Here is a 17,101-nt window from a genome sequence, read left to right on the forward strand (position 1 = left end):
AAACAAGAAAAACGAAAGACATCTTAAAACATGTAATATAGTTTCTGAGTATCATGCAGCTAACTAAGTCAATGGATGGGCTAAAACTAATTCACTTGATTCAAGCATTATATAAATCAACGATATATTCAGAATTTCTTTATTCCATGATAGATATCTTCTGCTATAATGAAATACGCCCTCTAGTGTTGACCCTGCTCTAGAGGAGCACTGCTGCACTGTCTAACAAAGGTCATTCACCCGGTGACGGTCCACGTCGATACAATTTCTTAGTATTTGGGATTTCTTTCAAGGCTACGATAAGGAGAGATTCACTGTCTTTAGCAATCCTCGCGTTGTAAGTCTTTGATGATCGATAGATGGCGATCGGATCACTCACCACTCGGTGCAGAGGTAATCACTGTGTCGATCTTTTCAGTTTCTTGTGTGTGTATTTTTTTAATAAGATCGCGATCAATAGAGGATCATCATGTTTTGTCGGATTTCCCTTACACAATACAAAACAAGAGATGGCACTTCATAAAAAGAGTCTATGTTGTACAAGAGTTCGATGTGGAATCGAAGGACACTTAATGTTATCCGTAGTAAGTCCCTATGTGTGAAGACATGTGACCAGCATGGGGGTGTGTCACGTGGCCACTTGGGTAGATGTTGGCCGCACTCGGGGATGACCAGTAAGAACTGTGCGGGCTGAAGAGGCTAGCATTGGTTGACGGGATGGGTGTGCCCACGAAATTAAGCTTTGTTGGATGATGGTAGCCCTGGAGATACGATAGGTCCGACTGGTACCGATACATGCTTGGATCAGCCTGGACGGGTTGCATCGCCTGCGCCAGCCCTGCGAAGTCGAACTTGTAGGCGTAGCGTTTACCGTGAACTTTGGTCATGATGTTCTTGTCATAGTAATATCGCAGCGCTCTGCTAAGTTTGTCGTAGTTCATGTTAGGCTTGCTCTTCCTCTCGCCCCATCTCCGCGCCACTTCATCCGGGTCGGTCATCTTAAACTCGCCGTTCGTCCCTTCCCAAGTGATGCAGTTTGCATTGGAGCTGTCAGACAGGAGTTCCAATAGGAACTGCCACAGCTGGATCTGACCACTCCCTGGAGAGACAGAATGAAAGAAGATGAAGAAAGGGAAGGAGAAGAGGGGAAATAAAGCAGTGTGTTTCACGTGAGGATAAATGTAGAAAGAGGATAAGAAAGGAAGAAATCATAAAGAGTGAAGAATGAATGGATGACGAGAAGGGACAAGTGGGGAAAAGTGAGAGAATGAAAGAAAATCAGTTTAGTCATTTGGAGCACTGCATTTAGAATATAGTGATAATAGCAATCTATGGTATTTTCACAAGTCATTTATTATCTGTGTCTGTCATAATACTTTCCCTAGCAATTGGACGTCATTTTTTTAGTCAAATAGAATTAAGTATTTCATCACCCCAGGAAGCGTCCTTCATTGGTATTTTGACAGATTTTAGGTTCGACAAACACACAAACTTTCCGAAGTAACTAATTCAATTTTTGTTGCAATTCTGAGTTTTACTTCTTCACGTGCACATTATTATTTTGTTCTTTTATACACTCTCGCACTGTCATGCGCCTCTCGCCCCGCGCCTTGGGATGTGTACCGGATGCTAGCACGCAGGATACAGAAAGCCAAGACAAAGCTACTCTCTTAATAAGGAGAGTTAATGGAATAACGTCGATAATAAGGCTGCGTGGTCGCTATGACATTTTTCCAGTCCCATTCTATCCTCTCGGCGTCAAGATCATTCTACAAAGCCCGTTTTAAACTAAGACAGTGTGAGTTCTATATCTTTGAGCTAGGAAAAAATTGAAGCTCAACCGTGCCGCGCTAGGAGCCGTGAAAAGACAAAAGGCTTTGAATTGCTCCTGAGGTCCCCCTTTAGCTGAAGCAGCTCGTAGGTAGATTTGCAAGGCTAGGCTTGTCATTGAAATAAACCTCAAGTCCTTGAAAAACTATTTTGCCTGCTTCGCCTTTGCGGCCTAAAAGAATCTTTCAAGCGACGATGTTGACGTTTTTTGAGTAGATGTACACACGGAAGAATTATTCACCACGGAACGTGATTCCTTTCGCTGCGACAATTTCTTGCACCCACCACCCCCCCCCCCTTCCTTCCAGGCTTGGAATCAAATGGACTGAGAAAAGCTGATTCAAGGAATTCAGTTGAATCAGTTGACCTTCCTCCCTCTTGGCAACTGCTCGCGCTACAACTCTGCACAAACTCTGGCCTGATTGTCGGCTCGTCGTCACTCGCAAGGCGTTATTAAATACCTGAGTTCATTCATAAGCATAATGCAGCTCTCTCATGACATTTCTGAATGATTTAAGGAAGCGTGATTTTGCTCGCATCCCCGTTTATTAACAGGATTGTTGAGACGTAGCGTGAATATGTTGGGATGTTGTGCTAAGCTGGAAGCAGCCATTGTCGGCGCTGCGTGCCCCGCAGCGCTCGATGGAAAGGAGTGGGCCTTGAGGAAGCACACAAGCGTGTTCTTAGGAGAGGGTATTCTCAGACGATCAGCCTGAATCATTCGCGATATTTGCAATGGCGCCAAAAATCAAGATCAACCAATATTTTGTTTTCTGCCCATTCCACTCCCCTACACAATCACTTACACACACGCATACTTACATGCTCGCTCCGAGTGTCTCTTTATTTTCTCGTGTCCAAAATATTTATTTGTGAACATCTCAGTGGTATACCGTCCTTCGCGGACCAGAAACGAAGATTCTTTGCAATGCCAATGTCTGTGGTTTGTCCTGAGTTGGTTTATTATATCTCATCCTGCGTTAGAAAGGTGTCTCGCAAAGAATTTAAAGGGAACGTATGACACACACAAAAGGGAAATAATACAATGCCTGTCGGAGTGTAGAAAATGAACTGAGATGACTTTATTATTCTTAAAGCAATGGGAATAGTAAAATACTTGACACTGACTGTGTTGATATTTAGATTGCGCTATCGCTTGTCAACTTATAGAATTAAAGATAATTCTAAATAACATAGAATAGCAAACTTTCGTACCACTTCTGCTAAGAAGTTCGTTGGATGCTGTATAGCTGTAGAACTATGGATTTTTAAAAAAGATTTGGTAATCAAAACCCGGCACTATCTATATTTGCTATGTAGGATGTAGAGAAGAGAGAGAATGGAAAAGCTTTGCTTCTCGAAGTCATTGATTCCCTGCTTAGACAAGCACAGTCAGAGATGGAAACTGTTGTTGAGGTAAAGGATAGCAGTGAAGAAAACCTGCCAAGAGAACGTACTCGTTTCTTGGGATTTTTCCCGCCGTACTGTTTCACTGATTCGGAAAGTCAATAAAATCTAACACGAGTCTTTTCTAGCGAGCCACCGTTCGTGGTCGTGTTGGCAATGATTTTCTGAGTCTCGAATAAGTACATAATGTGCTTGTGTGTGTATGTGTGTGTGTTTTCTCCCTATCTGTGGTATACACATAGCTGTTTCATGACGTGTAATCTCTTCATTATGTCGACAATTCTATCTCGATTCAGACACGATGAGTTGAAATCATCGGTATTTTACGCGGAAACCCCTTCCCTTCAAAATGTTAGAATCGGTTTGTTTGAAGAAAAAAAAAACCCTTCAATTTGATAAAATACATTCCGAGATACACAACAATATTGTGGTGCAAAAGTTTTGGGACCTTTGTAACATAACGTTCTCACATAACAGTGTTTCATGAAATGTAGATTAGATGTCTATTTGGGATTCAAGTTGCATCAGTACACCTAAAGTAATTCTTCTAATATAAAAGCAAGAAAGACCCAGAGTTGGGGCTTTTTAGAGCTTAATAAAATAGAATGTCGATTTTAGAAACGTATTGAAACAATTTTTATCAAAATAAAAATAAGTAATTTCGAGAATTTATTTCAACATTTATAAAGCTTCATGTTTATGTTGCGTCCGGTGATTCTTGGGAAATGCTTTATAAAGGTATAATCTGTAGTCTTATTTCCAAAGATTGCAGCTTGTTTGAAAATATTTGGTTCGCGGTGGACCTTCACTCGAAATATTGAAAGTCTTTAGTTCTTCCCTGAAATGAAAATGTCGACAAACACGTGGGCAAAATTTCGATCTTAGCTGAGTTCTGAGAGGACACGACAATGATTGGCACTCAGAAGATGCCGGATCTAATCTTGTGACAGAAAGTCGATGAGGCCGTTAGGAAAGCAAACTAATGACAACCGAAATCAGACGGCCCGAGTTTATTCACGCGCCAATAAAAGCTCATACTCATTAAAGAGCTAAACCACACCCGTCGAGTTTCTCCCATCAACCTCCACTGTCTGTCTCCTTCCGTCTCTCTCCTTCCTCCACCCACCCTCATGTTTTGTGTGTTTTTCCCTTCTGGTCGACCAAAAGCTGAAATCATGCCAGCCACTAGATTCATTTTTATACTATCTTTAAGGTTTGAGATCACTAAATACGTTGACACTCTTTGTCTTATCTGGGTTTAAGTTCGCTGCAATATATCGCTGAATTGAACACTTTTTTTCAGTAACGCTCCTGGAATATCCTCTGTGTCATTATGGTTTGTGTGTGTTTCTGGCATTTTTTTCAGTTTAAGCCGAGATTTGGATAGTTGATTTCTTTTTTATATATTCATATTTCCAGTGGAAGATTCAGTTAAGCCCTGATGTAGATAAGTTATGGTTTACAGAGTTTGATTGTTGATACAGTATTTTGTTTAGGCTTATAGTCTATACCTGTCACTACTTGACCTGATCATTGATGCTTTTTATATCACTTCGCGAGGTGCTCCTTTTTCCCCTCATCATGGCCGCTCTAGTATTCCAGTTGATGTATCCTTGTTGTTATTCGGTCTTGACTCAACATATTTCAGGATATTCAACTGCCTCCTTTAATTAATCGAGCGTTCCAATTAAATTCTTCGTATCTGACTCCTTTTTTTCTGAAATTATCAACGCGATTTGTATAATTCTGTTTTAATGATATGAATAGAGATTTTAATGTCTATTTCCGTCTTCTCGCCCTGTCTGCAAGACGAAAACCTGTTGCATCTCCTATCGTTGTCCACAGTGCGACTCAGCTGCCAGCCATCGGGTGATCGACGGTAAATTCAGCTGCACGATTAGGACGGCTGGCTATTTGGTCAGCCACATCTGCTTAAACACGTCTGGTTACTATGCTTTCCGCTAGCTTCCTCTCCCTGTCTTCCCGCGCGCTTTCAACGCCAGCAGTCATTGCGCATGCGCGATACAGTCGCCGGCGGTGGCCGCCGATGAAGTTTTATCCTTTCTCTTTTCTGTTTAATAAGTGAATGGTGACGTCATCATGATATCGCTTCTACAACTCTGCCGCACTGGCAGTATACTAGTAGTGGATAATCAAACAACCCGATTCACCTTCTTTTATAAACGAGTATACGCTTGTGCATTTGGCATTGTGGTATATCCTCGCACATCGTCATTTTGTCAATTACACCCTACCATCGGCATGCTCGTTTTGATAAACATATTATTTGCTATTCTTTTATTTACTGTTTTAACCATACATTAGTTTTCAGCACATAGTAAGAAGGAGAAAAAAGTTTGATGAGCATAAGGTGAGATCCCCTTTTTTGTTTGTAAACAGCCTCCAGCTATTTATTGACCACTTTATAACTTTTCTTCTGATTAACGTCATGCACAGCACAAAGCTAGTTTTCTACTTTTTACCATGATTTTCTGAACAAAAAAAAAATGCAATGTTTTTTCATTAAGAAGACTGACATGCAGCAGGATCATGCAATCCATGATACGAATCAACCATTCTTCTTAAAGTTATACTCCGCCCTACCAAGTATTTCAGTGAATCGTGTCACAAAATGCTTTCAGACTGCAAAAGATTCCCCACTTAACACCGTCTGACAAACACAGTTATAAATAGACCAGTAAGGCGAGAGAGCTAAATAAGATAACAATATCAATGTACATAGATAATATCAAAGATCATATATTCGCTATATAACGTGCTTGTGAAGTATTTTCTGAAAATAGAACTTGGAGATGACGTCACAATCTGGGTTACGTCACTGGTGTGTTTACCGCCTTGTGCTGAGATTTCGCGCAAAACTAACAGGAAAGAGGGAAGGGAAGTATAGCTGCCATGTAGCACTCGTGTGGTAACAGCAAAACCGCCGTGAAAGAGCCGAAAACAATCTTCCTCCGCGTCGAGCTCGAGTAATACGCGCTCGAATCTGACCCTCTCTGTATAATTAGAAAGCAATGAGAGATAATGTGGAGTCGGTGTAAAGCCAGTACAGCCTCAAGGTATCGACATCGACAAATCTGCATCTTCTTTCTCCGGGACGACAAACTCCAGAGTGAAGAGGCTCCTCGAAGGCCTCTTTGCCGCGGAACTGGATCGGCCTCTCCATCCAGAAAAACCCTACACAGAACTTTGTGCGCTCCAGTCGCTGCCCTACACCCAAAGTGATTTCTGCCTTTTTCTCTCTTCTTATCCTCAAGTCCTCCCCTTTTTTCTTTCTGCCCATGTTTTCTGATATCCAGCGAACTCGGCCGAATTGTCTTCTACGCTTACCGGAGATAGGCTTGTATTGCCGCCTCAGGCTACGGGGCTGCGCTGGCTGGGGACGAGAGAGCGCTGGCGGGTCGCGAGCGCATCTCTTACGCGTCACGCACCGATGCCATAAGTAGCTGAATGATCTACGGAGTGGTAACTTGAGACACGCGGGGAACTTTCCCGACGATAGCAGGGAGACGCGGCGACGCCGGATCGGCCGCCACGCTCTCGGGAAATTGAAGGGGTGAAAAGTCGAAAAGCCAAGAAAGACCGAGACAGAGAAGGATCGGATTTTCCCATTCTCATTTTTATTTCCAGCTTAATATCTACAGACTTTCATGGGCGAAGAAATCTATAGCCATTCATTGTTCAATTTACTAAGTGCAAATGACGACGCAAAATCTTACCCAGTCCTTCTCCCTCAAAGAAAGAGATGAAAATAGAACTTTATGCATTTTTGTTCTTCATACCAAACGCACGCGCATAAAAAAGACGAAAACTATTAAACCTAGTATCTCTGACATCGTGTAATGGACAATAAGAAAAAAACACAAATCAGCCCTCATCCTGAGATGACAAAACGACTTCAAAATCTTTTCCCCTCGTTTGTCTTTATTTCCTTCTTCAAACAGTGTAGGCCTAATACTAAAATGACAGCATTGCCTCGATGTTTTACTATTTTCCACCAGGATGCGAAACATTCCTTACAACACATTGCTGTGTTGCGTATTGGTAAAATGAGAACCGTCACTTAGCAGGCATTTTGGACTGACAGGACACATGCAAGACATAGCATGGGACAATGCACAAACCATGCACTCAAACAATCTTCGGGCATTTATCTGTTCTTCATTTCTAAATTCATATGCTTCGAGCAAGAACTGAACATTGATTAAATTCCAATACTCCATGCAAACTCATCTTATGAATGCTTTCTATCAATTATTACGGTATATCAGGTGCACCAATGCAGCCGGGCTCAAGTCAAAATCAACGACAAAACAAAACTAGCACAAGGCAGATGCTTAATTCTCTGGATCATAAGGATAGAATTGGAATGAGGTCGTACCTTTGTTATGCCTCAGTGCTAATATCACGGATTGCAGGTTTTGCCAATCACTGGGAATAACTGGCGAGAAAATGACAACAGAGAGGTACCAATGTGAGAAATCTGTTGCAAATCGATGGAGTAAGGAAAACCAAAATAATTTCGCAAGCTTCGGAAAAATAAAATCATGAAAGGATGAAAATGAACGAGGAATGATTTCATGGAATGATTTGCAAACATTATCTTTACCGTGATATGTAAAGTACATAACATGAGGTTGCATGGGTAAATGCACTGAAATGGTATTTTCTTCCGCGTATAATATTAGGACATAATAATCATACCCGTTATATAGCATGGTCAATATCGATTGTTAGTTTAGAGAGAGTTCAAATGAAATGCTCGAAAGCGAAACCCAATAGCTAACTTTATTTCGGTGATACATTTATGTTTTCTGTTAAAGTTACATGAGTGGTGTTTGCTAGTATTTTAAATGGAAAGTGTAACGCAGGGCGGAATGGAGAAGTAGACCTATTCTCATGGCATCGCGCTGGGTGAAGGAAGGGGAGAAATGGATGCGAAAGCGATGTGCGATGGTAGCATAAAGAAACGCGAATAGAGCCAGACACACAACAAGAGTAGCTAACCAACATCACAACATGTTTGAACTACTGTATTCAGTTGAACCTAACAAACAATATGCATAAAGTGTGGTTCTGTCAAATGATTTACTTATCTTGTCATCGTGGACTACGCAGGAACATTGTTAGTGGAATATTTTGACAATGAGTAGTTTAAAGCGTACGTCCAGCATGACTCTTCCTAAATGGGGGCCGCCATTTTTCTTTAATTTTGACCTTAAACGGAAACAACTGAAACTTTAAGATGTTAGAATCATGCAATATGTGTCTAAAAGAAACAGGATGATTATATATTTTCTACTCGGTTCTTCTCATGAATTAACTACTAAAACTATGACACATCCATATAATACGATACATCTATTGCGATTGTTGGAAAAGAGAAAAATCATGGTGTTGGAAAAAAAAAGTGTTTGAATTGATAACTTACCAGGATTTGCTAGGGTCCTACTCGTAGCACCGAAGACTTGGTAGGGATCTGGGTTAGGATGTGAGAGAAAAGAACAGTGTGGATTTATGACAGACACCATGTTGAGAGCGACTCTTAGACATCTGCAGCAAACCTAGCAACAACTTCGCTATTACCCGTCCGGCGGCTCAGTGAAAATGAATACCGAATGACTGTACTGGCGGATGCTGCGTTCTAATACAATGTCGGGGTGGATACCACCCGTGTGTACTGCGAAGTCCGACTTAATGTCATCTTGGAAAAGCGTCGGTTCGCCATTTAGGACTCGCCCTTTGATCGGAATGCCGCTCAATGATGGTTATTAATCGGGAATTGATGCAAAGATATTACTCCGTGGTACCCTTAAATGATGCTCAGAGGGGTAGAATGTGTTCCAAAACAAGACATAATTTCACGGTGTCTGCAGCGCCCACACTGTATATTGGTACAAACTGATTCACTAACAGAGCGAGCCTGAATGTCACAGGAGGGAAGGGGTATGGATTTTCAATCAAATAATGAAAACATTGGGGTTTTTTTTCTATGTATTCATTGTGATGCTTTCATTTTCATATAGTAATATTTGAATTACCCGTTTTACCTGTCGCTTTCCTATAAAGTTTGATCTATTTCATTTCAACTATTCTGCCAATAAATTTACTTCCCGTTTTTGCGCATTTCCAATAATCACACAAGAATTCAAATCTACGCAGAGCTTCAATATTTTACCTGAATTTGTAAGGCTAATTAAAAAGAAAATGATCGAATGTAGGGAGCAAGAAAGGCCCTAATATTGCTAATTTACTAAAAACACTATGGGGGAACTGTTATTCATTGACAATGTCAAACTGCATGAAAATGCCGCTCGTTTGGGAATTACTCTCGGAGACGGAGTAGAGATCTGTACTATAAATCATCGTGTTTCGTTATTTTCTCTGTGCTTTGATCATTAACATGCTATGTTCCCATTTCGAATAGATTTTCTTAATGAGGACATTAACAATTTCTGATGATGCCTTGTGCATGAAAGGGAAACTGTAGAAATGGATCGAAATGGAAAATCTCATGGCATCTAATACAAACTATATAATGCTTTTGCAGCCTTCACTTTCAACTTTTGCATTTTGCGCTAAAACATATCCTCAATTAAGCTTTTAAATCTGAGTTGATGACTGTGATGAAATAAATTTATCATGAAAGTCCTGCTAAAAAATGTACTCGTTTCGATGCGGTATTTAATGTTGTTAACCATAATTATCCTTGCTTCTTCACTCCCTGAGAATATTGTATGATTACTCCAGACTTTGCATATATCTGTTGTACTTATGAAAAGTTAAAAACGACAGAAAATGTTAGTTTTTCTGCTATTTCATGCTAGATTGCATTTGTAAAGAAAGTATGATATCGTTTTGAGACATTTTTTTTTGTCCGTCCCCGTCTTATTGTGTATCGATTTTGTCGACCCGGATCTGTAGGCCAGAGCTGCGGGTCGGACTCGGGAGTGTTGTTCTTGTTGAAATGGTTTGACGGCAGCCCGGTGAAACAGCGCTCGCTGATTGGTCCGCGCCGGCTGGAAAGCCAAACGCGAATAAGCCATGGTTGCCTAATAAATATGGACTAGGGCTAATTATTGTGCGCGTGTGGAAAAGCCGGGGACAATTTAGCGCTAGACAATACGGTGGTCATAAATAGGCAAAGATTGTGATCTCGCTCAAAGGGCTAAGCGAGTGTTCTTTCCCCTCTTTTCTGGCTCTCCCTCCCTCTTTTCCTTCCCTCTCTCTCTTTCGCGCTCTCTCCCTTAATCGCTTGAACAAACGCGAGAGATAATTCTCGCTGACATCGGAAAAAAGATTTAGTTATCGATCGTGAGCCAGGAAAGCGCCTTTTTACAGCAGCGACTCCACAGTGTACAGATACCCCACTGTTTTCTCTTCTCTCCATACCACATCTTGAAGGTGAAAGGGGAAAGAAAATCTTAATACGATTACAAATCCTGTTGGCTACGATGCCATCTAGGCCTCTTGTGCTTGTTATTTGGTTCATTTCCCAGGCAGGTGTTTTAGTGAATAGTGAAAGCAGAGAGATGGCGTCGAGACGAAAGAAAATAACAGCGACCCGGCATTTCAGTACGAGATCCTTGCATACCCGTGAGCAGTGACGCCTAAACAACGATCTTGACAGCTTCCTTATCATATCGTGCAACATCCAAAAAACTTTGGTGCATTCTCTCTCTCTCTCATTCTCTCTCTCCCTCTCTCTCTCTCCCCTCTCTATCTCTCCCTCTATCTCTTTCACTGTGATAGCCAACGTACGGCCATTACCGTAGTTTTGATTTGAAATCTTGACACTCATCGCTTCTCAGTGATAAGACTATACCTATCATATGGCAATCTTTGATATCTTATCAGTTTCTGCTGAAGTTTGGTGAAAAGAAATAATTTGATTCCTCCATAATCAATGTCTGCATAGGCTGTATGAAAACTGAAAATGTCTTTCTGACGTCATTTTGAACCCAAAAGAATGCATGTGAAATGTTACTTTCGAGCTTGTAAGTTACTTTGTAAAGCTTGTAAATACATCCAATTAATAGAAATGATCGCAGTTTGGTAAAGAGCATAACTATTTACTTGAAATGATTGTCGCCTTATAATCCTGCATTTAACCTTCACAATGAACGACATGCAAGTACATTAAAATTTTTAATGAAGTACTAGTCATGTTAATAGTATATCGTAATGATAAAAAAGATAAACTAGCCGTAAAACTTGCAAACTATTCTTTTAAAGGTTTGATACCAGCCGTTAATACAGTTGATAAGCGACTAATTGTCATGAATATTATACATGTTATACACAAGTTGATAAAATTTCCATTTTAACAACGTATGCACCTCATGGCAGTTGGCTGTGCTTTCACATTTTGCTGCTGTTTACCCTTTTTGTACTTTTGCCGAAATCATTCACTTGATGTACACACATTATAACCAATGAACGTGCCTTTTAGCTCAAGTTACCAAGGTTCATAATTCAACCAGTCATTTAAAAAAAAACTTATAAACACGTATATCTCACAGATTCATTTACAAAGAATAGTTATCTTCTAATGGAAAGGTCTTTGGGGAAAAGTGCGTAATTCGCCCTGAAATCACTCTGTGAAGTGCAGGATACCAAGACACGCACTCGTGTAAAAGTAGTTCTTTTCAAATAATCATTTACTCTTCAGACACCCATGTCAAGTAGGACTTTTGGCGTGTGCCATCCAAGACGATTTAACTGTATTGCTATGTACTTGTGATTTGCTGTCACGATCTAGAAGGGTCAACCTCGGTTCGAGTGCGGCAGTGTTCTACGTCTTAACGACCACAAGAAGCAGTTTTGAAAGACAATGAGAACCGCTCCCCAACTTGCACTCATAACATTACTCATCTCGTTTGCAAACATGTTCGTGTCATGATACAGGATCTGACTCTTTTTATCCTGCGAGAGAATACTACTACATCATCGAACATTAAGCCATCATCATCATTTCACCACCATGTCGCCACTCATTAGATCTCTCCCTCATAAAGTGTGATGGTGTTGAGGTCGCTTCCGAGTCAATGCTATTTTCATCCCATCCGGACCGGGCAGGGATGCCTCTCGAGCGAACAAAAGCGAACAGTCAGTAACCACCTGCACACAATGCGACGGGTTTGACTTTAATTAAAGCGCATTTCCGAATAATTAAGAGCATACAACCGCCTTGTACATTGTCGGGTCAGTCTAGCTCGCATTTTATAACGAGACTCGCAATTAAACCCGGTGTGTCTGCATTGATCTCTCCTCTCAAATGCAGTCGGTGTACTGCACATTGGGATCAGCGCAGATTTTCGGATATAGCAAGTGATGAAAACGGATTGAAGCTGTAATGATACTAGACGGCTGGTCACTACCTCTTTCTAATAGTGCTAATCAAAGAGCTTGTGGTAAAACATTTTACTCCTATCAGTGAAATATGATGACATTTACTAATATTTGCATACGATGTCTTGCCTCCTATGAATCTAAATACCTGTACAAATGTGAGGAAAAAGAGCCTTCAAATTGAGGATATGACATGTATTTTAAAACACTACCGCTTCTTATTGTATTTAATTTTTTTTCAGACATTCAGATAGAAAAAAACAAACCCTGACATCTTAGATCATAATGGTCCATTGCTAAAAGTTATTAGATTTGATGTGGATTAACTTGAGTAGAAATTACCGTATGCATCTAATAAAGACAACATTAATAAAGACAACATAAAGATCGATAAAACAGAGAAACATGTGTTTAGTACATAATCAAGACTTAGTGGTACATCAAAATACCTCTTCTATTTCTTTTTTCTTCTCCTTCATACAATCCGTGACGAGCTATTTTCACAAACTTTACATCCCCAATTGATAACGATGGCAAGTAACTTACATCCCGTCTACAAAGCATGTTTTCTACGTACAAACTCAAACAGAAGAAGTGGGGGGGGGGGGGGCATTCCAACGCCCAGTCCACCTTGCCTCTGAATTTGATGTTCTTTTCCTTGTTTGACATGCGTGATAATGTGAGTGTTTAAGCCTTGTATTGTGTCTACCGGAAATAACGACATCTTCATGAATCGATAAATTCAAAAGGTGGAAAAACATGAACACTATATCAATCTCTGGCCAATCAGGTCTCTGAGATTACACTCAGTGGGAGGTCATTAGTCAGGTTGAATATGACATGTAAATGAGAGTTAGGCATAAGAGAAGAAAGGATTGTAATCAATCCCTTAAGCTGTGACGATTTCACACAAAGTAGTCAGGATCTGTCATTATTATGGCTGTCAGTAGGATCTGTCAGTATTCCGTAATCTAACCATCTAATCATATTTTTGTTTGTTAGAAAACGACCTAATCGTTCATTCAAAATAAGTAAAGAATGTTTTTCATTGTCATTCGGTCGTCACTCGACTGGCTGTTCCTAAAATGGGCTAAGAAATATAATGAACCTTAAATGACTAATTCTTTTAAATCTAAGTCCGTCGTAATATGTGAGAGTTATTCATGTCAAACTAGTCATGCAAAAGGTGAGAACTAAATGGATGAAAAGAAGATAGCACGGTGAAGGCAGTTGGTAAAGGTGCAGCTTACCGAATTCACTGGGTCCGTATGGTGTTCTTCCCGAAGATCGTATTTGCGAGGAGTCAATACCCGGCTTGGGTAATGTGGGAGACGTTTGTGTAAAACCTGTGACACGTAAAACAGTATTATTAGAAGAGGCATGACGTCATCATGGCGCATTAAGCAAGAATCATGCAAAATAGATGAATTAGCATATGTCTACATATATAGAAATTGCTTCCAAAAAGCGCTAAATCCATCATTTTGTATGAGCCTGCGTGTTATCTTGATTTTGAAATTTACATTTTTATATTTATGTAATACTGTGTATGTATATTTTTCATTTTTGTAAAATCATTTGTAATTCAGCCTCTGGCTGCGATCAGTGATTTGTTGAATAAAGATACCATTAATGACAATAAAAAAAAAAAAAATTTTCAATGGATTTAGCGCCTTTTCAAGTTTCAAGTTTCAAGTTTCAAGTTTATTTCATATTTCCATTTCTCAGTTTTGGTTGCAAGCTCTTCATATACCTATATATATATACATATATATGTCTAAATATATATATACATGTATATATATACATTAATGTATTTGTGCATATACACAGACACAAAACAAACACACACACACACACACACACACACACACATATATATATATATATAAACATATAATTATGGCGTGCGCGCGCGCCGCGTGTGTGTGTGTGTGTAACTTACATGATATGAGGGAACAAATGAGACAATATTCAACATTTCTGAAAAATGATCTATGTTTTTGCAAATACAGTCTTTGTTGTCAAATATTCAGTTCACTTTTTAAATACAGACATCGTCATATTTGACAAGTCATATTCATCGAGAAAGAACTATGAATAAGAATGGTGCAATTTGTTCTACGTATTCTATAACTACTAACTACACGTATTGAAAGAAACATTTTTGTCTGATCTACGGTAGATGTAGAAACAGTCTATCTTAATATTGCAATACGTACTTAGTAATCAAGTTTAACGTGCAAAAGATGCTTCAAATCTTTACATAAACATGCAAATACACACACACACAAACATATATTATATATATATATATATATATATATATATATATATATATATATATTGTGTGTGTGTGTGTGTGTGTGAGTGCGTATATACATTCATACATACATAATATGTATAATATGTAATACACGTGAGTGTATGTGAATATTTATATTGGTGTGCCTCGTTGTTGTTTTTTATTTGTCAGTTGTTTGTCCCTTGGTCAATTTAATAGACGTGAAATTTACAATCAACATCTAAAACCAACAAACGTAGCTGCCATTATATGGAGGAGAGATATGCCCAATGAATTACGTTGAGTCAGGAGTCATTTTGTGTCTCCTCATCCTTCTTCTTTTTTTCTCATGCTACCACTATTCAACCTCGCTGAAGAGATTCCAGAGTATAAGAGACTACAGACGTGAACAATTCTTGTCTCGAAAGTATGAAAATCTCTCTTGCTCCCTCCCGACAGTCTCAATTTTTGGACAGGCAGAAAAAAACAACGGAAAAACTTTACTTTTTTGGCCAATAAATGAATGTTGAAACGGGTATTTATTCCTATTCGTGTTTTTGTATTTCATTTTATGTCTGAGATGATTGAAAACACGGCACCATATAACAACGCTTTGCTTGTATCAAAAAAGAGATAAATTTGAAAGAGTCGTTTCTTTCTTCAGAAAAAGGAAACACTGTAGGAGTGTTCGTGAGCTAGAGAGACAAAAGAATGTCTCAATTAGGTGCTTAGATTTAGTTTATAAGACTCATGAATTCCCCGAGGCGCACGGCATGTTTGTTAACAAAAAGCAATATTGGTGATGCTTCGCTACTTCAGCTCGACTTTGTAGAATACGGAGTAACGGTGCGAGAGACTGCTTATTGCGGCGTCAAATCGCTGCCAATTCCCCAGCGCCGCTGGAGTTGAATGATGAGTTGTATCGGATTGAAAGGTACTGCTTAGGCTTATTGTGAAGCGCGGCATTCGTTGCCAGAAAGGCAAAAACCCACACTCCCACATTGGGCCAAATATGCGTCAGGGGCAAGAGCGTGGCAAAATGGCAGTTGGTTTTTGTCAGGAAGCATCGAATACCCTCGGGAATGCGCGGGAACGATGTTAACCCCAGTCCGCTAAACGCAGCAGCGAAGTGTAAATACACGACCTAATAAAGGCAGTGATTTAATCAAGGCAACATTATACTAGTCCGAACAGCCGAGCCCGTCCCCATGGAATACTAACAGGCAAATGATGAGAAGCTTTATGAAAACAGCGCGTCTCCGCCACTGATATACAACATGGGCCTTTTGCCAGCTCCCATCAAAGGCGAAATTGAGCTTGGCAGATATATGAAACATCGCGGCGAGCGTCATTTCATTCTTGACTCCTTCTCTTTTGTCCCTCTTTATTGCCAGCCTCTCAAAGCTGAAAGGGGAAATAAACCCAAAATTCGAAAGGTATTTCGTTCATGAGGTGATTTTTTTCCCCTTCCCCTCACCCTCTTAAAACTAGATATAATAGAATGTGAACGCAATTTGGAGAGAACGAAATATCCCACGAGATCTGTGGATGGACGATGGATGTCCTGCAGCGCAAGAAAATAAAGCATAGACCAAAGAAAAAAAAAACTTCTGTAGACGCGTTACGAACCTTCACTTCAAGTTTTATTTAGTGTTTTCACGTTTGATCGATCTTCACAACTGTCACCTACACTTATGTCGTGAAGGTAAAAATAAATCAATCTTCCAATCTTTGATTGTCGAAGCTCTGGGTCGTACAGGGAAAATCAAGTACAGCAGAGACGTTTTCCGGGAATCATTAACTCGACAAAGCGTTATATTCATTTTCGAGCTTTTCTCTTTCTACTTATTTTTTATAATTATATATTATTAGGCATCATCTTCGCGTAAATTTTGGATCATACTGCTAGCTGTTCTTGATAGCAATGACATTGCTACAACTGATGTCAATTTGAAGTCAATGACACAAAAGCAGAAATCATCCTGTCCTTCTTGCAAGGAAACTGATTAATTGCCATGCAAGTTATTGCTGATAGACCAACCTTCCATTGAAAAGAAAAACAGATAAAGCTTTCCTACTTTTACGATGCTATAGATTTCTGGTGCGTCTTTCTCCTTATCATTCCCATAAATTGCATAATTATCTAAATATTGTCAGCTACATGACACACTCATATCCAAGTTTTCTTGTTACACACCTCTCCACGATAAT

General features: G+C 39.7%; 1 protein-coding gene across 3 annotated transcripts in view; it reads right to left on the reverse strand.

Annotated features, from left to right (window-relative positions):
- Positions 1 to 291: 291 nt before the first annotated feature.
- LOC139730000 (transcriptional regulator Erg-like) overlaps positions 292 to 17,101 on the reverse strand; it is a 156,110-nt gene continuing 139,300 nt past the window's right edge. For 2 of the 3 annotated variants that reach the window (XM_071640922.1, XM_071640920.1), the window contains 4 exons: positions 13,857 to 13,952; positions 8,687 to 8,734; positions 7,637 to 7,696; positions 292 to 1,099 (listed from right to left, as the gene is read on the reverse strand). In XM_071640922.1, coding sequence (XP_071497023.1) covers positions 576 to 1,099; positions 7,637 to 7,696; positions 8,687 to 8,734; positions 13,857 to 13,952 — 728 coding nt within the window. In that variant the 3' untranslated portion in view covers positions 292 to 575. The remainder of the gene's footprint in view (positions 1,100 to 7,636; positions 7,697 to 8,686; positions 8,735 to 13,856; positions 13,953 to 17,101) is intronic. The other variant, XM_071640921.1, reaches the window with a different exon arrangement.

The sequence above is a fragment of the Diadema antillarum genome, unplaced genomic scaffold (genome assembly GCF_040938485.1).
Source record: "Diadema antillarum isolate AM-2024a unplaced genomic scaffold, OU_Dant_1.0 seq00000285_RagTag, whole genome shotgun sequence".
NCBI lineage: Eukaryota > Metazoa > Echinodermata > Echinoidea > Diadematoida > Diadematidae > Diadema > Diadema antillarum.